This window comes from Syngnathoides biaculeatus, chromosome 13 (genome assembly GCF_019802595.1).
Source record: "Syngnathoides biaculeatus isolate LvHL_M chromosome 13, ASM1980259v1, whole genome shotgun sequence".
In the NCBI taxonomy this organism is placed as follows: domain Eukaryota; kingdom Metazoa; phylum Chordata; class Actinopteri; order Syngnathiformes; family Syngnathidae; genus Syngnathoides; species Syngnathoides biaculeatus.
In genome coordinates, this window is record NC_084652.1 from 20,079,339 (window position 1) to 20,104,123 (window position 24,785).

Genomic DNA, 24,785 nt, shown 5'->3' on the forward strand with positions numbered 1-24,785 from the left:
TCAAAGACACGTGACGTCACATACTAAGAAGGCGTAACTGCATTGGCTGGGTGTTGGGTTCTGACCTGAAGTTACCCTGCCTTCTTAATACTGAATTTAGACAGTGAATTTCAGGAAGCGAATTGTCGCCAGTTGAATCTCAGGAGACTAAAAATATTGCGTTTGAATTTTAAAGGTTGAATTTTTTTACATGGTGAATTTGTTAACATTGAAAACTTAAACTGAAATACACTTATTGAAAATGTGATCACTTTGAAATACTGTGAATTTTACAGCATAACATTTTCTGTGGCATTTTTATTTCAAATCCTGGTGGCACATATTTATTTCCATACAGGTCCAAAAACTCTCAAGCTCTCCATATTCACAAATGTTTGACTGACCTTTCCAGAGGATTTGACGCCCCTGATGAGGCAGAGAAAGACGACCACCCAGGACACAGCCAGGCACCCCAGGATTGGGAGACGTACTTCTCCAAAGTTCCCAATGTCATCAGAGATGTCCAAAACATAGTGTCTAAAATAAAAACATGTACCTTTTTTCAAGCATGTCAGGAATCTTTTTTTTTTTTTTTTACCTACTAGGTTGCTGCATTCAAAACTGCTTTCTCAACTTCAACCTCCTCCATTAATTTCCACACCATGACTGAGTAACACCAGCTCACATTTGCATAACACCAAAATGAATTGGATTTACAGTTGTGCATTTCATGCATGTTTTTGGTGCACTAAACATAGGTCATTGTTTTATTTGATTCAAATTCATAAACTGGGTTCATACTGTTCACAGAGTGCTTTTGAAAACAAATCACACCAACAGGAATACAAAGGAAAATAGATATAATGTGTAAAGAGGACTGGTCATTAACATTTTTGCTTACCAGTCAGTGTGTTTAGTAGTTTCAAAGATTTACTACCAACTAAGCATTTTTGCTTCACACTTTCTCTTGGATAATAAGATTTATAGATAACCAACGTTTAGGAAAACAAGTCAAAACATTTGATGAATCTGCATGTTGACAGTTATTCTCCTTTCTCAGTGGTTTATATCGAAGTGTGCTGCCAAACACCACTTGATGCTGACTCAAAGAAGGCATCACAATAAATGCCCATAGACAGATGTGTGGCTTTTCCGCCTTTATTTTTTTCCCTATTCAATTTACACTCCTCTCTTTGTCTATAAACATACGTGTGTGTGTGTGTGTGTGTGGAGGAGGGGGTGGTTTTCTAAGACACAAGGACAAACGAGTACCAATAGTCAAGTGCACAAAACATAGGATATGCAGTGCTTTACAAGGTAGATTTAGCAAAACACTGTTCAGGCAACATGAACCCAGAGTCACAGTAGTTCCAGTACACTACTTAGCAGACTGACGCTAACTCACGGCAACAAGCTTGACTAAAGAACATCACATCAAAGAGTCTTACAAACCACACTGATAAAATGGTCGATGACAATACAAGCACATCTATATGAATGATACCAGTGTTTCCCCTAAATTGACAATTGACTTGGGGACATAAAAACAAAAATAAAAATGGGCACAATAATTTCTTTTTGCATACAGAGCACAAACGTACACATGATGTCACCTCTGCATTGAAAAAGGTGCGAGTTGATTGATTTGTGTGTGCTTACAACCGAAGGGATGACGTTCATTATTGGTGAGTTTGGCAAAATACTATTCATAGATGATGTACACATTATGGCAGTCGCTTGTGAGGGCTGCAAAAGAAACAAGATTGCTTTGTCTGTGTGGTTTCTTTTTTTTTTTTAATGTACTGTATTTTATTTTAACCTTCTTGGATGGCGATCAGTATACATAGGTAGACGCTTGAGTCAAGCTTATGTCAGGGAACACTGCATACTACAGGTACTTACAGATCATTGTGGCACACTGATGAACAAACTCATAATACTGTGCACGTTATCCTCAAATACTCAGCTTCTCAAGGCACACATGCCACAGTGCCATCCATGTGACTGAAACTTTTCAAACATTATCCAAATGTTTACAAAATTAATGTGTGTTAAGTAATGTATATTTAACCAAGGAGGGGATGGTGAATACTGGTTAGCACAAATCTCTCACAGTTCTGTGGACCGGGTTCAAATCTGGTCTCCTCTGTGTAGAGTTTGCATGGGGAGCTGGAGCCTGTTCCTGCAGGCTTTGGGGAAGAACCTGGGTACACCCTGAACAGGGTGATTGTGAATCAGGGCACATACAAACAACCATTAAACTATACATTCGCACTCAAATCGTCAGCTTAGAGTCTTCAGTAAACCTAAAAAAGTTTTTAAAATGATGCGGTAAATCAACATAAGTAATGGCAATATCATGCGCCACACAGAGAACCAATCTACCATATATTAAATTTAGTAATTAATTATTTGTTTAAAAACTCATTAGATATTAACTAAACTGACCAGAAGGGCCATTTCTGTGAACAGCCAGAAATGTTTACACACTCAAAACATCTTCAACAGTCCTCATCTTAACACAGGTATAGATTTATGCTCCTAATATTACAATTGTATTCTTTTTTTAGGTTTGGAAATCATTGGTTTAGAGCAGGGGTGCCCACAATTTTTGGCTCCAAGATCTACTTTTGAAGCAGCCAGCCTCTCGCGATTTACTAACGAGGAGGGCGGGGGGTTTTGAGTGATGAGTGTCTCGTCGCAGCGATGTCGGGGGGCGGGGGCACATCACTGCAAGTGCTATGTAGATAGCAAGAGACAGACGATAAATAAGAATGGGAAGCCGGCTTGGTAGAACCCGCTTTTATGTGCACATATGCAGTGACACGTCAGAAGAGGCCAGGATTGGTCAAACCGAATGTCCAGCAATCTACCTGTGCCACCTCTGAATCAAGCAACGAGATGGATCAGATGACATCTTTTTTTTTTTTTTTTGGCATGTTGTCGACCATAACTGCCTCGGAGATCCACTGAAACATCACGATTGATGCTTTGGGGATACCTGGTTTAGAGGTTGATGTTCTTTTAGTTTGGTTCCGAAATAGTTACTAGTTTAACTACTATTTTATTTGAGGAAATACTAAACAGGACAATTTTGAATTTTGGTTAAGTCTATTCAGTTATTGCCAAAACCACATTAAAATAAAAAAACATGTCATCTAAATGAATATGAATCATAAAAAAGAAAAACACAGCAGTTAAAATTGAAAAGAGGGAATCAGAGTACAAATTAAGATAGGCACAGTAATTACCATCATATTTCATTAATTAGTGAATAACACACTGATGGAACTAGCTGTGCTGAAGACAATATTTTGAAAATACAGCAATCCTGTTTCACACAGTGCTGTCTTTCGCATATCATGCCGGTACCAAGCACGTGTATCATCTGCTTGTCTGGACCCAAGAGTCATTTTGTTTGGGTGCTTGGAACATTTATGGATTGACCTGAGATATGGAACAATGTCCGTGTTTGTATCAACTTTATTCAGTATGAAGGCAAAGTGGATGTAAATGCTGAAAGAGCAGTAATGTTCTTCAATTGAGACAAGTTTTGCATTTTTTACTTGCGTTTTTACTTGTAAAAAATGCTCTCTAAAACATTTTTGTATCAACAAGTGGCCAAAATTATCAGTTTTTACAGACAACTTTTGATATTTTTTTTAATTTCAAAGCAAAGTGGCTGTTATAATACAGTAATGGGGCTGTTAAAAATTGATGAAAGCATCTTGTCCAAATATTTGAAACAAGTCCGCTGACGGAAAGTACGTGTGAGCCAACATTATCTAACAGGTGCATGTTGGACCTTGAACACAACAAACCAGAGTTCGAATAATTGCATAATGGTTTCGTTGTATGGCCTCCAATGGCATCCTTTTCCCGAAACACGCTGGTCTTGTCACCAATCAGGCAGTATGGACACGAACTAGCTAACCTGAGCACGTTTTTAGAATGTTGGCGCACACCTACGCAAGCACAGGGAGAAACATGCACACTAAAAACACGTTGCTCCCACCTGCAGTTCAAACCTACAATTCTTTAACAGCGGTGTAGATAAGTTAACCACTCGACAACCGTCTTGCCCAGGATTCAAGATATTCACAGTGTTCTGAGACTTACTTCCAGTATTCCTCACTGGGGCTGGTTCTCTTGGTGCGGTTGACGAACTCAGTGACTCCATCCACCATGCTACGAGTGATGTTAGCCATACTGCCATTGCTTTGCAGCACCACTCCGCTGCAGTCAGGCGTATTCCAGGGGTTGTTGCAGTACGTCCATGGCAGTACGTTTGTCATGGATGTGAAAAAGTAGTAGAAGGCAATGCAAATAACCACATTGTAATAGATCCCAATATATGTGGAGACCACCATCATGCCATAGCCCACACCTGCATGGAAGAAGAGAAAATTACTTTGTGCTAAATATGCTTGGAAAAACAACATTAAACAGTAATACGTAATTGCAATAATAAAAATGAATCATTCTCACTTTTGTACCTCAGACTGTATGTATTAGATTTACTTTTTAAACTTTTTTTTGTTTTATCTTAACTTTTTGAATAAAGTGCATTTTGATTTCTGTTTGTGGTTTTCACATGCAACTGAAAGGATTGAGACCAGGTTCAAGTGGAGAGGTGGCCAACCCTCAACTTAAAACACTGCAGTTGTGTTGACCCAGGTCAATACAACTCTGAACTTTGGACATAGCTGCGCCTTCCTTATTTGAATTCCATGAGTCACATTTTGGAGAAACTTTGATAAACTCTGTGAGATTGTTTACTGTTCGAAAAAAAAATAGTTTGTTTTTGAAAAAAACAGTGATATTTTCTAGCAAAAAAAAAAAAAAAAGATAAAATGAAATAGATGGGCAGCACAGTGACTCAGCTGGAAAGCGTTGGTCTCACAATTCTGAGGTCCCGGGTTCAATCCCAGACCCACCTGTATGGAGTTTGCATGTTCTCCCCATGCCAGCGTGGGTTTCCTCTGGGCACTCTGGTGTCCTCCCACATCCCAAAAACATGCAACATTAATTGGACAGTCGAAAATGCCCCTAGGTGTGATTGTGAGTGCGGCTGTCTTGATGTGGCCTGCGATTGGCTGGCAACCAGTTTATTGTGTACTAGGCCTCCTGCACGTTGACATCTGGGATATGCTCCAGCACAGCCGCATCCCTAGTGAGGATAAGCTGTACAGGAAATGGATGGATGAATGAAATTTAAGCCACAACACCTGCCTTCCCCTGAGATGCATAACCATAGTTTGTTTTTTTTTGTTTTTTTTTAATCAGAATCAGCTTTATTGGCCAAGTGTGTAAAAACACACAATGGTGGGGCTTCAGGCTTAATTCTAGCGAACAGCTCTTGGGCGAAGGCAATTGTGTTACGTGTAAAATTCATGACAAGACAAGAGCTAACAACACTGCTATAGTGTTTTTTAGAACAGTATTTCCGTGGCAGCTGAAAAGTTGGCTCATGTTGAAAGGTTGAAGTGCTTCAGAGGTAATAGAGCTCAATTTTGCACAATTTGTACAAAACCACGTTTATCGAGGCTTGTATTGTGTTTTTTTTTTTTTTTTATGCTAGCAATGCTGTTTCATCCAACTTTTCCATTTTGGAAGACGAGCTCTGACATTTGGGTCAGTGTAACTGGGGAACCTGGGAAACATGCAATCACAAAGGCTCCACATTGGTCAGAACACAAAATGCGATTAAAATCTGTTACAATTTTATGAATTCATTTGTTGTAATAAATTGATCATAATTAATATGTTAATATTAATCACTGATTAATATTATTGTACTGTATAGATTAATATTAGTTGGTGGTACCACCACTGATTAAAAAAAATGTTTTAACTAATTATCAGGTTACAATAAATCATAAAAACTTTTACTTCATTGAAATAGGAAAGAATGCAGTAACATTATAACATGGATGTGGCAAAATGCTATTTCTACCAGTCTGCGACTACTTTAGCAATGATCAGTTTATTAAAACAAACAAACGAACTAACTAACTAACTAACTACTAAAACAAATTTTATTTGAATAACAACTGATAATACTTTATATAACAGTACAGTTGTTAGCGCTTGTCTTGTCATGAATATTACACGTAACACAATCACCTTCGCCCAAGAGCTGTTGACTAGAATTAAGCCTGATGCCCCACCATTGTGTGTTTTTACACATTTGGCCAATAAAGTTGATTCTGATTCTGATTAAAAAAACTATGGCTATGCATGTCGGGGGAAGGCAGGTGTTGTGGCTTAAATCTCCTTCATCCATCGATTTTCTGTACCGTATATCCTCACTAGGGATTCGGCTGTGCTGGAGCCCATCCCAGCTTTCTTCGGGTGAAAGGCAACGTACAACCTGAACTGGTCACCAGCCAATCCCAGGGCACATATAAACAAACAACCATTCACACTCACATTCAAACTTATGGGCAAATTTGAGTCCTCAATCAACCTACCATGCATGATTTTGGGATGTGGAAGGAAACCAGAGTACACCCACGCCGGCACAGTTAGAACACGTAAACTCCACACAATTGGGGCCGGGACGAGGAAACCCAGGCTTCAGAACTGTGAAGCGGATATGCTAACCAGTTGTACACTCCACCATGCTTAGATTTCAATGTTATGGAAGTAACATACCCTCATCCCACTCTTTTTCCTTGTTTTCGAACAAAAATGTTGTTTCCACTGCCCTTGTTTGTGGAGTATATTGCGACTAGACGTATCATTTGTTAAGAAATTTGTTGCTGGAACGATTCACAGTGATGCTCGTGGTGCTGAACAAAGTCTGGTTCAACTCTTACGATGTCCGGTGCCAAACTGTTAGCTCTACAAGTTACAGTAGCTCAACAATGACATTCATGAGACTCACATAAAAAGACACAAACCTTTGAACATTGGGCTAATCTTCCAGACCCCAAGACACCCTTGGCTGGCGAACTGCCCGAAGGACAACTCAAGAAAGAAGAGTGGAATGCCACAGAAGACCAACATGATGAAGTACGGGAGCATGAAGGCACCTGGAGGGGGAGACAAAACAGTCACAATTCAGTCAACACAAACTTGTAAAGAAAAGAAGATTGCTGATTATATTGATCCAACTTGGAACCAAACTTATATTATGTACAAAAAGAATAATGAAATGTGTGTGGGCGTGGGGGGGAGACATGGCTATGTTGTACATAAACATCTTGTTGGTAGCAGAGGAAGAACTGAAGTAGTAAGTGATCTGTAATCATCTGTAATGTAACTTCATCATGGAAAACAAAAGTTATACTAGTCTAATGTTGTCTACTCTATGATGGTGGCATAAACAAAATCTTTGACCATAAGATAATGACTATTGAGGGAATTGACTAGTTCCACTTTTGTAGAAATTCCTCAAAAAATTACGAGGGCTGGCTATTGAACACCATCATCAGTATTAACAATCTAAGGAGACGGTGTAAGCATTTGTGTTTGTTTCTATTAAAGTTATAGTCCACAAATTAATTTCTGTATTCAGTGAAAACCCTAGTAATGTCTGGTGCTGGCCGGCTTGGTGGCACCCTGCAAATAACGGCAAGGAAATGAGACGTCCTTCAAAGAAAAAAACTCTTAAAATATCACATTCAAGGATCATAACTGCACTGCTTGCAGTTAATGTACATGTCGACTCTAATGACATAAACCAACAACAATCATAGCTTTGTGACCTCTAAAAGTCTACATTCATCTTTCACCCAGTTCCACTGCTGTCCAACGCTACTGGATGATTAAGTTGAAGCCTCGGTTTCAATGCTTGGCTCCAGTCAACATGCACTGAACAAAGCATCAGCTTCATTGACAACTGGACCCACCTTTCTTTCTGCAGCCCAGCAGACATAACCCCAGCAAACTTGGCAATGGTATGGTAGCCTTAATCTCGAGGGTAATACCCAGACCATTGCTTCTGGATAACTACCTGCAATCACAGCCACATTCTGTCACCATAGTTGACTATGCTTTGCCCCCATCTCCACAACCATCCCACAACTCTTTAACCTCCTTCTTCAGCCCCTCTTCTTTTCTCCCCCTCCAATCTCTAGCATCAGACCCTGCCAGACTTAGACTGGCACCCACTCTTCCCCATAAAAAACATTTCCTATTCTATCATCCTTCCGTTAAGATAAAGTCATGTCCATTTGAACAATTTGTCAGAATCCTCCTCGCACAAATCAACTTAAACAAGTCCTTTTAGACACACGAATAAAACAATGAATAAATATAAAACCAACATAATCACTACTGCATAAAAATTAAGAAATTAAACATGGACTGTTAATATTATATCCCAATCAAACAAAGTAGTCATGGAGAATGGTCTGATCTCAAACTTTCACATAGATCTCTTCTGTTTGATTGAAATTTGGTTTAGTCAAGATTAATATCTTAGACCAATTGCCTCTACCCCTCTGTAAAATAATAAACTTACCTTGAACTCTTTTGAAAGTCTTGTTTTCAACTTTCCCCATTGTTGACGGGGCCCAAAAACATTGCCATTATTTGTCATTTACCACCGTGACTAAGTTCTTAACGGAATTCTCAGAGATTCAATCAAGCCCAATTACTACTATTGATAAGATGTTCTAAAAGAAAGCTCATCATTTATTCGAAGCAGTTGAGGTTGCCTTGTTGAGCAAAACAAACCAAATTGATTTATATAGCACTTTTCATTTTTCAACCTTGTAACTGAATGTGCTACATGTGATTAAAAGCATTAAAAAACAAAGAAAAACAACAAAAAAAACATTTTAAAGCAAAGACAACAATTTTCAATAAAAACAGCACGCAATGCTGAAAAGAATAAAAAACATTTATCCCTGGGACTGATGCAACTTCTGTTAGCAACTTTTTCCATTTGTGTGCAGAATAACAGCTGGATGCTCAAATTCACCATTTTTCTTTTGGACTCTGTGCTCCATTATTTCAACTAAGTCTGTTGATCTCAGAGTCATAATTAGTTTATATTCAATTAGCATTTCTTTCATGTGTTCAGGACTTAACCATTTATTGGTTCATAGACCAGTAGCAGAACTTTAAAATGTGTCCTAAGCTGACTGGGAGCTAGTGTTGAAACTTGAGAATTGTAACATGTTCTGAAGTCTTTGCTCTGGTTCGAACCTGAGTGCCGCCATTCTGAATGAACTGAGACTGTCTAATGCGCTTTCGGAAGAATCCACTAAGAAGACCATTACAGTAGTCAAGTTGACATGAGACACGCAAGAACGGGTTTGTATTGAATGTCAGGTTGGAACCTATCAGTACATTAAGCTTTCAGACTTGGTATTTGGTTTACAGAGTGACTCCAGTATTTACTAACAGCAATCCTCTGTCATATCCTATCAAAAACACTTGTCTCATTTTTGTTTTGGTTTAATTGAAGAAGGTTATTGATATCCAGTTATGTTTGAGACAGTAACAAAACACATCAATTGAACTGGGGTTATCTGCTAGATACAACTGTGTGTCATCTAGTTAACTATGATTGTCAACATTAAAGTTATGAAGAATTTGACCCAAGGGTAGCATACGCAATACAGGCAAAAGAATAGGGGTCTAAGAACTGACCCTTACGGGACCCCATAGGTCATTGTCATTCAATGAGATTTCACACTTCTAATTCTTATGAAACACCTCTTTTATCCAGGTAGGGGCTGAACCATTTCAAGATTGTTCCATTTAGTCCGACTCACATTTCCAAACTGTTAAGATGAATGTTATGATCTATGGTATCAAAAGCAGCACTGAGACCCAACGAGACCAGAATTGACACCTTTACTGAGTCAGAATCATTTAGGACTTCGATAAGAGCAGATTCTATACCAATATGGGTTTGGAACATAGCTTACTACATAGCTTACTAACATGAAAGCATGCAGTGTTGTATTTTTTAGGAGGCTTGATTGCAGCTCCTTTAAAAGCTTCAAAATACTGCCTGACTAAACTGAGCAAGTAATGTTTTGCTGCAAATCAGCTAGCACGTCACAATAGTTTTAAAAAAGTAGAGACCTACTGTATGACTTTAACATTGATAATTTAACAATACAGTATTCCCACAAAAACAATACTATGCATCACCGAAAAAGACAATATCAACACCAGTTTCAGCCCAGCTAAAATGGATGAGCTTGTAGATGATGTAGCGAGTTCACTGTGGGTAAATGTCACACCTCTAAGTCATAAGAAAAGAGACTAAAAGAAAGGAATCCCTGAACTGCCAAACCTGCAAACTAAAAACAAAATAATAATAATAAATTAAAAAATTATCAATGAAAGAAAGTCCCTCCGTGACATCTATAGCCTATTATTCAGCCACAATCGAAAACAATAACATACAATTACAATTATTTTATTTGGACAAACAATTACAACCATTTTTTGGTGCTATGTCGGGGGGGCGGGGCACGTGTGACCCTGAGGAACATGCTTTTTTTGCCGTACTAGAATAAAGTGTAAATGCACACCCACTACAGTAGTTGGCAGTGACGCTCTCTTTGTCAGTGTGCGCAGGGAGTATTAGCTCTGTAGGTTGTTTTTTTTTTTTTAATTGCACCAAGCAGGGAATCTGATGTACAGTAAGTGAACCCATAACATACACATACCCCATAGACAACATGAAAAAACTTTTTAACATTGATGAAAAGCAAGGCTGGGAGAGGCGAAGATAATAAGACAAAAGAAAGTCACCCGAAAACTAAGACGAGGAAATATGACGAAGCGTATGTAGCAAGAAACGAGGAAAGACGGCTGCGTTTACTATGTCTAAAAATGTTGGCAACCGACAGCATGAAACCAAATAAATTAATGCACCACTTAAAGAAATTACACCACAGTCATGCTGATAAGCCGCTGGATTTTCAGCGAAAATGTGCCGAACATTGCCAACAATCATCCCACTATGTGAAAGATCCTTCAGTAAACCAGCGAAAAATGTTAGTGCCATATCAGGTAGTGTACCAAATTGCTCAATTTTATTCAGTTTTGTTTTGTAAGTTGAAGTGTTTTATGTATCGTGCTCCTGAGCTAATCTTGCTGAACTGAATTTGTAGTTATTTATTGATTTTATTTATTTCTAAGTTTGACTATCAAATGGTGCAATAAATGGGTCATAAATGTTTACAGTTTAAACGAGGAGGCAAAGTGATAGTCGTAAAATCTTTTCTGTTACAGACTAAAAAGCACTATATGATCAGGCACTGCAATGCCTTAAACAGCTTGTGATGTCTACCAGAGCACTATAGTAAACAAAGCGCACATTAACTTAGGGTCCCAGAATCTAAAAGGGAAAAAAAAGAAGAAATGGGAAATGGAACTTTCAGTTATTAGGCTCCTGTCCTACAGAACTGTCTTATAGGGTTGGTCCACAAGGCTGACACTATTTCACTTTTCAATAGAAAAACCTTTGCTCACTGCAGGTTTATCATATATTTCATAGACTACTGAGTAAATAAATACACGAGTACATTAAAACGAGATTGTCATAATTTCAGATTTCATTTCATCTGTGACATTTTTGTTTGGTGGTCTGCCATGAGAATATTCTCGAGAAAAATGGGTGCCTGTACACCATAAAATTGGGGAACACTGAAGGAATACAGTCAAGAAAATAAATATTTGAATACCATGCAACATTGCAAGTTCTCCCACCTAGAAATCATGGAGGGGTCTGAAATTCTCATCATAGATGCATGTCCACTGTGAGAGAGATAATCTAAGAAGAAAAATCCAGAAACCACAATGTATGATTTTTTTAACGATTTATTTGTGTGATACAGCTGCAATTAAGTATTTGAACACCAGAGAAAACCCATGTTAATATTTGGTACAGTAGCCTTTGTTTGCAATTACAGAAGTCAAACGTTTCCTGTAGTTGTTCACGAAGTTTGCACACACTGCAGGAGGGATTTTGACTCACTCTTACACACAGATCTTCTCTAGATCAGACAGGTTTATGGGGTGTCGCTGAGAAATACGGAGTTTCAGCTCCCTCCAAAGATTTTCTATTGGGTTTAGGTCTGGAGACAGGCTAGGCCACGCCAGAACCTTGATATGCTTCTTAAAGAGCCACTCCTTGGTTTTCCTGGCTGTGTGATTCGGGTCATTGTCATGTTGAAAGACCCAGCCACGACCCTTCTTCAATGCTCTGACTGAGGGAAAGAGGTTGTTCCCCAAAATCTCACAATACATGGCCATGGTCATCCTCTCCTTAATACAGTGCAGTCGTCCTGTCCCATGTGCAGAAAAACATCCCCAAAGCATGGTGCTACAACCCCCATGTTTCACAATCGGGATGGTGTTCTTGGGATGGAACTCATCAGTCGCCTTCCTCCAAACAGGGTTAGTGGAAAAAAGTTCCATTTTGGTCTCATCTGACCACAAAACCTTCTCCCATGACTCCTCTGTATCATCCAAATGGTCTTGGGCAATCTTAAAGGTCAGGTTTCATCCCTATAAACATTCTAAAATAGTGAAAGGAAAAATACGTAACATTATTCACTTCAATGTCAACACGAAAAAATAATTGACCCCTCCGTGGATAGTGCGCAATCCGCGTCACTGACCAATCAGAGGCCAGAGATCTGCATAAACCAAAGCCCGTTTTTGCTCCCGCCATTTTCTCAGACAACATTGCATGGTCCAGTATAGGGTTAGTTAGCGGTTTATCGCGTATTCGGGTTATTTAACAAAAAATATGGTTAAGAGGTGTAGTCACGGACTTTGTAATAGTGACGACAGGTATCCTGAAAGGCTAGTTGGTGGAGTTCGATTCGTATCCTTTCCAAAACCGAAGACCCAGTACGAAAAATGCCTTCGGTGGATCAAACTTTGTGGAAGACCGCATAATCAACTAAATCCATCTAATATCAACCGGAACACATATGTTTGCACGAAGGTATGCCTTATATTTGATTTTCAATACACGTCTCGTATAAATGAATGAGACGTTCTCCGCTAGCATAACACCGCTACGTGTGAACGATTGACACACTTATTCTTTGTTGAGCGATATTTAGTGATGATCGGACTGCACAAACGTATTGATTTCTTGCTGGCTCACGGCCAGAAGCTTAACCAGACTGTGTTTGCACGAAGATATGCCCTAAATTTGATTTTTAATACACGTCTCGTAAAAATGAATGAGACGTTCTCCGCTAGCATAACATTGCTACGTGTGAATGACTGAATGAAATCAGAAGCATGGCGTCTCTCTCAGTTAAGAATGTATTGTAATTAGAATCTATAATATATCGTTGATTTGAATGAAATCAGAACCATGGAGTCTGTCTCAGTTCAGAATGTATTGTATTGTATTTGCCATTTTTACTGTTTGTCTTACGTGAGCGCGCGTGGCGTGACGTCACTTCAGGAGGCGTGGTTAAGAGCCCTGTACGGAGGGGTCAATTATGAGCGGAGAGCAGGTCATCCATGCGGAAATTTGCGGAAGTCTCATTCGACATCCAAGTGGTCACCATATTGGCTGCATTTACTGTCCGTGACGTCACCCCGGATATACGCCTTTGAAAACACGCTGTGGCCCCTACTGTGGGACACGCCCCTTCAGACACGGAAGCTTTTTTCGAAGAAGAGAACATCTCACAATCGAGTCAAGTATCCGGGGCAATATTATCCTATCGTTTCGAGTTATATTTTGATTATATGCGGATCACTTCTAACTAACAACAGACTCCCCGACAGTATGACAGAATGTAGCGTACTTAGCTGCGAGCGATCACAATGCCACGGCCTGGGTGCGATGAGCCGAACCACAGCGCCGAACCGGGCTGCTTTACGGTGTTGTCGTCGCTCGTGGCTCAGTGCGCCATAAACAATTGCTTATCGCTGCCGCCATCGTCGGTGTTGTTCATCACGGACGACGGCGGCAGCTATGAACAACCCTGCCGGCAATGGCGCACTCAGCCGCGTGTGATGATAACACCGTAAAGCGGCCCGGCTCGACACCGTGATAAGCCACCTCAGCGCCAAAGATGAGCCACCCAAGCCGAAACTGTGACCGGCAGACACGGCACCGAAGCCGTGACCGGCGGCGACAGAGTCCCAGAGAGTATGTATGAACCAGCCCGGCCAAAGCCGTGGTCGTCCGCGAGGCACGATGCGGCAGCCTTCACTGGCGAGCCGTCTTGGCAGCCTTCGCGGGCAAGCCGACACAAAGCCTTCGCGGGCAAGCCTGACGCGGAAGCCGTCCGACGCATACATCGACACATTTAGCATCACTGTCATACGTACGCGGATCTTTTATTACATTATGAGAAACTGATTACGTGGTCCACCCCAAAAAAAAAAAAAAAATATATATATATATATATATATATATATATATATATATATATATATATATATATATTTTTAGTAGCTGTATACACACCTACCTGTCATTTGGAAACCATGGAGCTTTCGTCCTTTGCACCCGTGAAATTAATTTTTCATGACGAACCGGGTCTCTTGCAAACTTATAAAGGATAAATCCACCCCCCGAGTGTTCAAGCAATGTCCAGCAACCCAACGAGCCAGCATTGTGGCTAACATGAAGGAACAACGAGCTACCATCCCAGAGATAAAACTAACAGAAACAAACGAGTCCACTTGAGGGTGGTCCTGCCATGTATGTCACTTCCTGCTCTTTCTCGAAAACAAATCCCTCGAGTGGACTTTCATGGCGGGAGTTACAAAAAGCTCTATACGTCAAAATGATGTTTTGTGGTGAAAAAACGCATGGGTCCATGTCGGCTGCCATTTTTTCATTGACAACATACTAAAAATCTTGCATTTCATGACAATGGCCTTTTAAGATGGGCCTTGACATGTGCTGGTTTAAGCAGGGGGAACCTTCCATGCCATGCATGATTTCAAACCATGACGTCTTAATGTATTACCAACAGTCAACTTGGAAATGGTGGTCCCAGCTCTTTTCAGGTCATTGACAAAGTCCTGTCGTGTAGTCCTTGGCGGATACCTCACCTTTCTCGGGATCATTGAGACCCCACGAGGTGATATTTTGCATGGGACGCCACTCCAATTGAGATTAACTGTCATGTTTAGCTTCATCCATTTTCTAATGATTGCTCCAACAGTGGACCTTTTTTCACCAAGCTGCTTGGCAATTTCTCCTTAGCCCTTTCCAGCCGTTTGGAGTTGTACAATTTTGTCTCTTGTGTCTTTGGACACCTCTTTGGTCTTGGCCACGTTACAAGTTTGCGTCTGACTGATTGCATGGGGTGGACAGGTGTCTTTATGGAGCTAACGACATCACACAGGTGCATCTGATTCAGGATAATACATGGAATGGAGGTGCACTTCTCAAGGTGGACTAACAGGTCTTTGAGGGTCAGAACTCTAGCTGATAGGTGTTCAAATACTTATTTGCAGCTGTAGCACACAAAGAAATTGTTAAAAAAAAAATCATACATTGTGATTTCTGGATTTTTCTTTTTAGATTATCTCTCTCTCTCAGTGGACATGCATCTCCGATGAACATTTCAGACCCCTCTTTGATTTCTAAGTGGGAGAACTTGCAATATAGCAGGGTGTTCAAATACTTATTTTCTTCAATGTACACGGGCTGTACTCTGCCCTATAAAAGACAAAACTTGCGGCTCTGTTTTCATCACTTGCACAAATCCAGTGTGATGTCACTCTGTGAAAGGGTGGAATAGACTGGGTTGATGTAATCCCTCAGATGCGCACATCCGGGGTATTTAGCAAAAGTAGGTGTGCCAATCAGCCGTATTTGTTCGGGTTGAAGCTGTGCAGCCTAGACTAGCCTAGACTAGCTCCTTAAAATCAAGTCGCATATGTAATCAGATATTTGCTGAGGAGGTAAACATCAAACGCTAGTACTTACACGACCAACAAAACCTATATATCGTAAACAACGAAGACCGTGAGTACTTATTAGGAAGTTGGCGAGTGGAAACGTAAACTTAAAAGTATCTTTTAGGCCCAGACCACTGTAGCTTAGCAGGCTAACAACGAGACAAATTTGTGATCACTCCATGCTGTGGAAGAAGCATCAAACGTGAGTAACTTCATAACTTGTACAATGAGAGTCGTGAGTACTTATGGGAAATTTAACAAGTCTTACCTTGGTACCCAAATTGGAGCCATATCGTTCCCACTGAAGCTGCTCGGCCTAAGTTAGCCTATCTTAGCGCACTGACAACATTACTTTCACTGCGCATACAACGAGGGCCAAACATTGAACGTGGACCCAACCCAGCCTTCTGCAACTAGAGCAGTGATTCCCAAACAGTGTGCCAGGGTACATTAGTGTGCCGTGAGCGCTCTTCAGGTGTGCCGTAAGAAGTTATCCAATTTAATGTAATTGCTAAAAAAAACATTTATTCCAAGAAATAACGTATCTTTATTCATCTATTTATGCCAGTGAGGGACAATGGCTGACAGAACAAAAAATCCTCTTCTATTCGATGGCAGGAAGTACATACAGTATTTAATCAATTCATTTTTGGTGACATTTACTTTTGTTGGTGTGGTGTAGGATTTTTCAAGTGTAAAATATGTGCCTTAGCTCTATAAAGATTGGAAATCACTGTACTAGAGTGAGGGCCATTGTGGTTTGAATCCCTTCTATCCACATATCCTTTAAATCGCTATTTCCTTTATATTTTCACACAGGTAGTACGTGATTTGCGTACCTTAGGGGCTGACTGTGTTTATGTGATTGCTTTCATTTGACCTTAACTTCAACATAGATTAGGTAGTATGTGAATTGTGTGTCTTATGTGATGACTTTGTTTATTTGATTGCTTCTTCTTTTTGACTATCTGCAGCCCATTGGCCAGCACAATCTTGTGCTACCTGTCCCAAGACCAGATAAATGCAGAGGGTTGCGTCAGGAAGGGTGGCACGGTGGATCAAGTTGTAAAGCGTTGGCCTCGCAGTTCTGAGGTCCCGGGTTCAATCCCGGACCCGCCTGTGCGGCGTTTGCATGTTCTCCCCGTGCCTGCATGGGTTTCCTCCAGGCACTCCGGTTTCCTCCCACATCCCAAAAACATGCAACATTAATTGGACACTCTAAATTGCCCCTAGGTGTGGTTGTGAGTGTGGCTGTTTGTCTCTATGTGCCCTGCGATTGGCTGGCAACCAGTTCAGGGTGTACCCCGCCTCCAGCCTGTTGACACCTGGGATAGGCTGCAGCACTTGGGGTCAACAATAAAGACCAATGGTGAGTGTTGTAAAGAAGTGAAGAAAAAGGTCCAAGCGGGATGGAACAGTTGGCGGAAGGTGTCTGTTGTTCTATGTGAGAGAAGAGTGTCTGCTGGGTTTGAAGGGCAGAGTTTATAAAACAGTGTTGAGGCCGGCCATGATGTACGGATTAGAGACGGTGGCTCTGAAGAAACAAAAGAAAGCAGAACTGGAGGTAGCAGAAATGAAGATGTTGAGGTTCTCGCTTGGCGTGAACAGGTTGGATAGGATTAGAAATGAGCTCCTTAGAGGGACAGCCAAACTTGCCCCCAGGTGTGATTGTGAGTGCGGTTGTTTGTCTTGATGTGCCCTGCAATTGTCTGGCAACCACTTCAGGATGTACCCCGCCATCTGCCCGTTGACAGCTGGGATAGGCTTCAGCACTCCCGTGACCCTCGTAAGGATAAGTGGCGAGATAAAATGGATGGATGATAAGAATGCATAAAATTATTAATTTGTAGAATACTTAAAGCGGTTCGGATGCCCACTGTTGAAATCATTTGTCCTCCACCACATACGTCTGAGGATCTCAAATAGATGCCAAAGCCACAACTTATGTTTTTGGTCTTCCCAGGCCTCGGTTCTTACAGACTTTCTGTGGAGCAAAATCTCACTCCGCTTACTGTACGAGGGCACACCCGCGCTGCGCCAAAGCCAGCTCAGCGCAGACCCGTCTGGAAAGTTGGCAAACACGCACAACAAGCCTTGCGTGGGCATGAATGTCAAGATGTGCACCATTTGCTGCGGTTCACACTGCACAGTCTACAAATATGGAGCCCCTGATGTTTAAACATAGCTTTGAGCTGAATTGATAGAGCTACTGGAATGTCACTCATCTCACGACATTAATTACAACTGAGAAATGAAGCAAAAAGCCAGGTGAACGCAGAAATGTAGTGTGTCATAACTATCTGAATCCATGTGTGGTTCTGTGTTTCTTCACCATCGCTATGAAACCCTTTTTTTTTTTTACATAATCTTATTTGTTTTGTGGAAGCATTCATGCTCTAGTGAACTAAAAAATTACATTTGATTCAGGCATCATGTCAAAAAACATTGCTAAATGGAGCTCTAAATGCCTGATTTGCATCCAAATGATGGGTTCCTAATTCAATTTCATCCAATATACTGAGGTAAATAGACATTGCACTGTAAGCATGAGTAGATACAAGACTTTACTGTTCAAGAAACGAAACAAAAATATAAAATGTAAATATTTTCTTTTCGTCTTAATTCAGTTAATTATTCAATCTGTCCTGTGTAAAGTTCATTATACAGCTTTTCATGCAATATGTTTCTGATAAAATGCGTACCTCCTCCATTTCTGTAGCAGAGGTAGGGAAATCTCCAAACATTGCCTAGGCCCACAGCGTAGCCAACACTCGTAAGGACAAACTCAATTTGGTTCCCCCAGTTCCCTCTCCGGGAGTTTTCATCCTTCTTCACTGGCTCACCTGGAACTGCTCCATTCTAAAACAAAAACACAGTGAAGGTGAACTCATGTGACAGCCAGTCGATGTGTTACACGTGTCAGCGCTGCAACAAGACATTCCTTTTACATGGATATGGCCACCCAGGGGACCATTATGCCAATCTATCTATCTATCTATCTATCTATCTATCTATCTATTCTATCTATCTATCTAATCTCTGTTTTTCTCCAAATGTACATCCATCCTTCCACCCATTTTCTCAGCCGCTTATCCACACGAGGGTCACGGAAGTGCTGGAGCCTATCCAAGCTGCCATCGGGCAGGAGGCAGGGTACCCTCTGAACTGAATGCCAGCCAATCGCAGGGCACATCGAAACAGACAACAGTCACACTCACAGTCACACCTCGGGGCAATTTAGAGTGTCCAATTGATGCATGTTTTGGGGATGTGGGAGGAAACTGGAGTGCCCGGAGAAAACCCACGCAGGCACGGGGAGAACATGCAAACTCCACGCAGGGGGCGGCAGCAGTTTGAACCCCAGTCCTCAGAACTGTGAAACCAACACTCTACAGCTGTGTCACCTTGCAGAAAATACTGCACTAGTTTGTGTGAGTTTTGTTAAATATAAATTAAATTGGTTTACAGCCAGCGTACTCAAAAAAACATCTACTATGGCATGTCTTCAGTTTCGTTTTATACAGGTACTCAGGTTCAATAGATCTAATATGGGAATAAATAATATAAAGGACTTTCATTTGCAAGGTTAGCATGAAGTGAATTCAGTGGAGCAAACAGGATCTAAAGTGAAATTATCGCCTTAAGAAGAGTTCAGAAGCATTTGGTCTTGTCGTCCTGATTTTAAGCTTCCATCTGCTGCCATCAGATGTTGGTCGGTCAGTCTTCTCTCTCGGCTGATCTCCTATAGAGAGAGAGAGAGCTCGAGAAGATCTAGAGAGAGAGAGAGGAGAGAGCGAGAGAGAGCGAGAGAGAGAGAGAGAGAGCTCGAGAGGAGAGAGCGAGAGAGAGCGAGATAGAGAAGAGAGCGCGCTCTCTACTCTATAGCGCTCGATCTCAGAGAGCTCTAGAGAGGAGCTCTCCTATCTCTCTCTCTCTCTCTCTATCTCTCCTCTCTCTCTCTCTCTCTCTCTCATCTCTCTCTCTCTCTCTCTCTCTCTCTCTCTCTACTCTCTCTCTCTCCCCCCCACCCCCTGCTCTTAAACCTCAGCTCCCGTGCTGTGAAAGAGTATTTACTTCCGGCTTTCTGATATCGTTTGCATGTTTATCACGCTTCAATATTTCAGATCAAACAAATTTTAACATCTTACAAAGATATTGCAAGTAAATATGAAGTCTAAAAATTTGATGATTTAGAGAAAACATTCTGTAGTCCGCCGGCAAGGTGGATCAGCTGGTAAAGCGTTGGCCTCACAGTTCTGAGATCCTGGGTTCAATCCTGGACCCACCTGTGTGGAGTTTGCATGTTCTCCCCGCGCCTGCGTGGGTTTCCTCCAGGCACTCTGGTTTCCTCCCACATTCCAAAATCATGCAACATTAATTGCAGACTCTAAATTGCCCGTAGGTGAGGATAAGCAGTGAAGGATTCTGTAGCCCCTGAAACTAATACCTGATTGAACCACCCTTACCAGTAATAAATAAAATCAAACATTTGTGATAACTGTCAATAAGAATTTCTCATCAGGGTCGAGGAATGTTGGCCCACTCTTATTTGCAGAATTATTTGAAGTCAGTCATATTGGAAGGTTTTCGAGGAAGGACCACCCATTTGAGGTCATAATATTGCTTCTCAATTAATTTAAGTTCGATCTTTGGCAGGGAGAGTTAAAACTCTTTGTTAGTTTTTTTTCCCCCTGCCATTCAGAGGTCAACCTCCTAGTATGTTACAGTTTAGTCCTGCTGCATAACCCAATACAAATTGAGGTTGAGGGCACAAACTGATGACTGGACATTTGCCTTCAAGATTTTCTGGTAAAAAAAAAAAAAAACTGCAGAAGATGCTCAGTTTGAGCATTCTCCTCTGAAAATAGGAATGAGATGAATGTCCAGCAAAAAGTAAATATGGTAATACAGAAAGTAGGTTAAATCCTTGGCTATGAGTTCCTTCAATTAATTAAACAGGTACAAATTGTTTATGACTAAAAAAGGACTTCACATGAAAAGCTCAGCATGAGCATTACTTATCTACATATTGTCATACAGCAAAGGGTAAAAGGCTTTTTATAAGTATGGTGAACTTTGACATTTAAACTACTGAAACCCCTCAATCCTCATTGAAGCAATAATGACTCAGCATCAGGTATACTGTAAATGACATTTTCAAAGGGAGCTGAGGATCAAACCCACATCCTGCAGTTTGGGTGTTTGGCCACTGTAACCTGTGAGACACGAACCTCGCTGTGGCTGAGAGAAGTTGGTTTCTATTAGGAGTCTTCTTCTTTTCCTTTCGGCTTGTCCCGTTAGGGGTCGCCACAGCGTGTCATCTTTTGCCATCTTAGCCTATCTCCTGCATCTTCCTCTCTAACCCCAACTGCCCTCATGTCTTCCCTCACCACATCCATAAACCTTCTCTTTGGTCTTCCTCTCGCTCTTTTGCCTGGGAGCTCCATCCTCAGCATCCTTCTACCAATATACTCACTCTCTCGCCTCTGAACATGTCCAAACCATCGAAGTCTGCTCTCTCGAATCTGTCTCCAAAACATCCAGCTTTGGCTGTCCCTCTAATGAGCTCATTTCTAATCCTATATCCAACCTGCTCACTCCGAGCGAGAACCTCAACATCTTCATTTCTGCCACCTCCAGTTCAGCTTCCTGTTGTTTCTTCAGTGCCACCGTCTCTAATCGTACATCATGGCCGGCCTCACCACTGTTTGTAAACTTTGCCCTTCATCCTAGCAGAGACGCTTCTGTCACATAACACACCAGACAGCCTTCGCCAGCTGTTCCAACCTGCTTGGACCCGTTTCTTCACTTCTGACCACACTCTCCATTGCTCTGTATTGTTGACCCCAAGTATTTGAAGTCATTCACTCTCGCTATCTCTTCTCCCTGTAGCCTCACTCTTCCCCCTCTACTTTTTCATTCACGCACATATATTCTGTTTTACTTCGGCTAATCTTCATTCCTCTCCTTTCCAGTGCATGTCTCCATCTTTCCAATTGTTCCTCTGCATGCTCCCTGCTTTCACTGCATATGACAATATCATCTGCGAACATCATGGTCCAAGGGGATTCCAGTCTAACCTCATCTGTCAGCCTATCCATTACCACTGCAAACAGGAAGGGGCTCAGAGCTGATCCTGATGCAGTCCCACCTCCACCTTAATTCCTCACACCTAAGGCAACCTCACCATTGTTCTGCTGCCATCATACATGTCCTGTACTATTTTAACATACTTCCTGCCACACCAGACTTACGCATGCAGTACCACAGTTCCTCTCTTGGTACTCTGTCATAGGCTTTCTCTAGATCCACAAAGACACAATGTAGCTCCTCTGACCTTCTCTGTACTTTTCCACGAGCATCCTCAAGGCAAATAATGCATCTGTGGTACTCTTTCTAGGCATGAAACCATACTGTTGCTCGCAGATACTTACTTCTGTCCTGAGTCTAGCCTCCACTACTCTTTCCCATAACTTCATTGTGTGGCTCATCAACTTTATTCCTCTATAGTTCCCACAGCTCTGAACATCCCCTTTGTTCTTAAAAATGGGAACTAGAACACTTTTCCTCCATTCTTCAGGCATCTTTTCGCCCGCTAGTATTCTGTTGAATAAGTTGGTCAAAAAGTCCACAGCCATCTCTCCAAATTGCTTCCATACCTCTACCGGTATGTCATCAGGACCAACTGCCTTTCCATTTTTCATCCTTTGTAGTGCCTTCTGACTTCCCCCTTAGTAATCATTTCCACTTCCTGGTCCTTCACTCTTGCCTTCAACTCTTCCTTCTCTCTCATTTTCTTCATTCATCAACTTCTCAAAGTATTCTTTCCATCTATTTAGTACACTACCGGCACCAGTCAACACATTTCCATCTCTATCCTTAATCACCCTTACCTGCTGCACATCCTTCCCATCTCTATCCCTCTGTCTGGCCAACCTGTAGAGATCCTTTTCTCCTTCTTTCGTGTCCAACCTGGTGTACATGTCTCATATGCCTCTTGTTTAGCCTTTGCCACCTCTACCTTTGCCCTACGTCGCATCTCGATGTACTCCTTTCGCCTCTCCTCAGTCCTCTCAGTATCCCACTTCTTCTTCGCTAATCTCTTTCCTTGTATGACTCCCTGTATTTTGGGTTTCCACCACCAAGTCTCCTTCTCCCCTTTCCTACCAGATGACACACCAAGTACTCTCCTGCCTGTCTCTCTGATCACCTTGGCTGTCGTCGTCCAGTCTTCCGGGAGCTTCGGTTGTCCATCGAGAGCCTGTCTCACCTCTTTCCGGAAAGGCCGCCACAACATTCTTCCTTTCTCAGCTTCCACCACATGGTTCTCTGCTCTACCTTTGTCTTCTTAATCTTCCTACCCACCACCAGAATCATCCTACATACTACATCCTATGCTGTCGAGCTACACTCTCCCCTACCACTACTTTACAGTCAGTAACCTCCTTCAGATTACATCGTCTGCACAAAATATAATCTACCTGCGTGGTTCTACCTCCGCTCTTGTAGGTCACTATATGTTCCTCCCTCTTCTGGAAATAAGTGTTCACTACAGCCATCTCCATCCTTTTTGCAAAGTCCACCACCATCTGCCCTTCAAAGTTCCTTTCATGGATGCCGTACTTACCCATCACTTCTTCATCGCCCCTGTTTCCTTTACCAATATGTCCATTACAATCTGCACCAATCACAACTCTCTCGCTGTCTGGGATGCTCAGAACTACTTCATTTAGTTCCTTCCAGAATTTCTCTTTCAACTCTAGGTCACTTCATACCTGTGGTGCATAGCCGCTAACCACATTATACATAACACCCTCAATTTAAAATTTTAGTCTCATCACTCGATCTGATACTCTTTTCACCTCCAAGACATTCTTAGCCAGCTCTTCCTTTTAAAATAACCCCTACTCCATTTCTCTTCCCATCTACTCCGTGGTAGAATAATTTAAACCCTGCTCCCAAACTTCTAGCCTTACTACCTTTCCACCTGCTCTCTTGGATGCACAGAATATCAACCTTTCTAATCATCATCATGTCAACCAACTCCTGGGCTTTTCCTGTCATAGTCCCAACATTCAAAGTCCCTACACTCAGTTGTAGGCTCTGTGCATTCCTCTTTTTCTTCTGACGCTGGATCCGGTTTCCTCCTCTTCTTTGTCTTCGACCCACAGTAGCTGAATTTCCACCGACGCCCTGCAGGTTAGCAGTGCCGGGGGCGGGCGTTGTTAACCCGGGCCACGACCGATCCGGTATGGGATTCTTTAGATGAACGCTCATATTTGTTTGGCACAGTTTTTACGCCGGATGCCCTTCCTGACGCAACCCTCTGCATTTATCCGGGCTTGGGACCGGCCTACAGATTGCACTGGTTTGTGCCCCCATAGGGCTGCATTTTGGTTTGTATTAGGAGTAAAGCCTTCATTTAGAGGAAGGCCTTTCTTTCAATCAAATCTATTTAACCAAAATAATTCAAGCATCAAGCATCCATTTATTTTCTGTGCTTTTTATCCCGTTCAGAGTCAAAGGGATCTAGAATCTATCCCAGCCAACTAGAGCAAAAAGGCATAATGCACCCTAGATTGGTGACCAGTCAAATAGAGGGCACAGAGAGACAGACATCCATTTACAGAAATGCACACAATCACTGAGTGACTGCAGTCCCCATATGAGATACACAAATGTACCACTATGTCTGTGTCTTGGTAAATAAAGTCATAATTTTCAGCCAATGTGCACCTCACTTAATTACTTCCAGCTGCTTTGTGGCATAAGCTTTTCTCTGAGGGAAAAAAAAGACAGTGTTGTAGTAACCCACAAGAGGTGTGGATCTCCACGGAAGGGGCAAGATATCAAAATACAATGGGGATGTTGACTTCAAAGGGAGTGGTAGGCTGTTTAATGTGAAAACACGACGTAGAGAGTAAAGTAACGTGACT

General features: G+C 41.6%; 1 protein-coding gene across 11 annotated transcripts in view; it reads right to left on the minus strand.

Annotated features, from left to right (window-relative positions):
- Positions 1-24,785, minus strand: part of slc6a9 (solute carrier family 6 member 9) — a 109,224-nt gene that overhangs the window by 21,675 nt on the left and 62,764 nt on the right. For all 11 annotated transcript variants that reach the window (XM_061839403.1, XM_061839404.1, XM_061839407.1 and 8 more), the window contains 4 exons: positions 18,552-18,708; positions 6,885-7,016; positions 4,099-4,366; positions 384-516 (listed from right to left, as the gene is read on the minus strand). In XM_061839403.1, the coding sequence (XP_061695387.1) occupies positions 384-516; positions 4,099-4,366; positions 6,885-7,016; positions 18,552-18,708 (690 nt within the window). The remainder of the gene's footprint in view (positions 1-383; positions 517-4,098; positions 4,367-6,884; positions 7,017-18,551; positions 18,709-24,785) is intronic.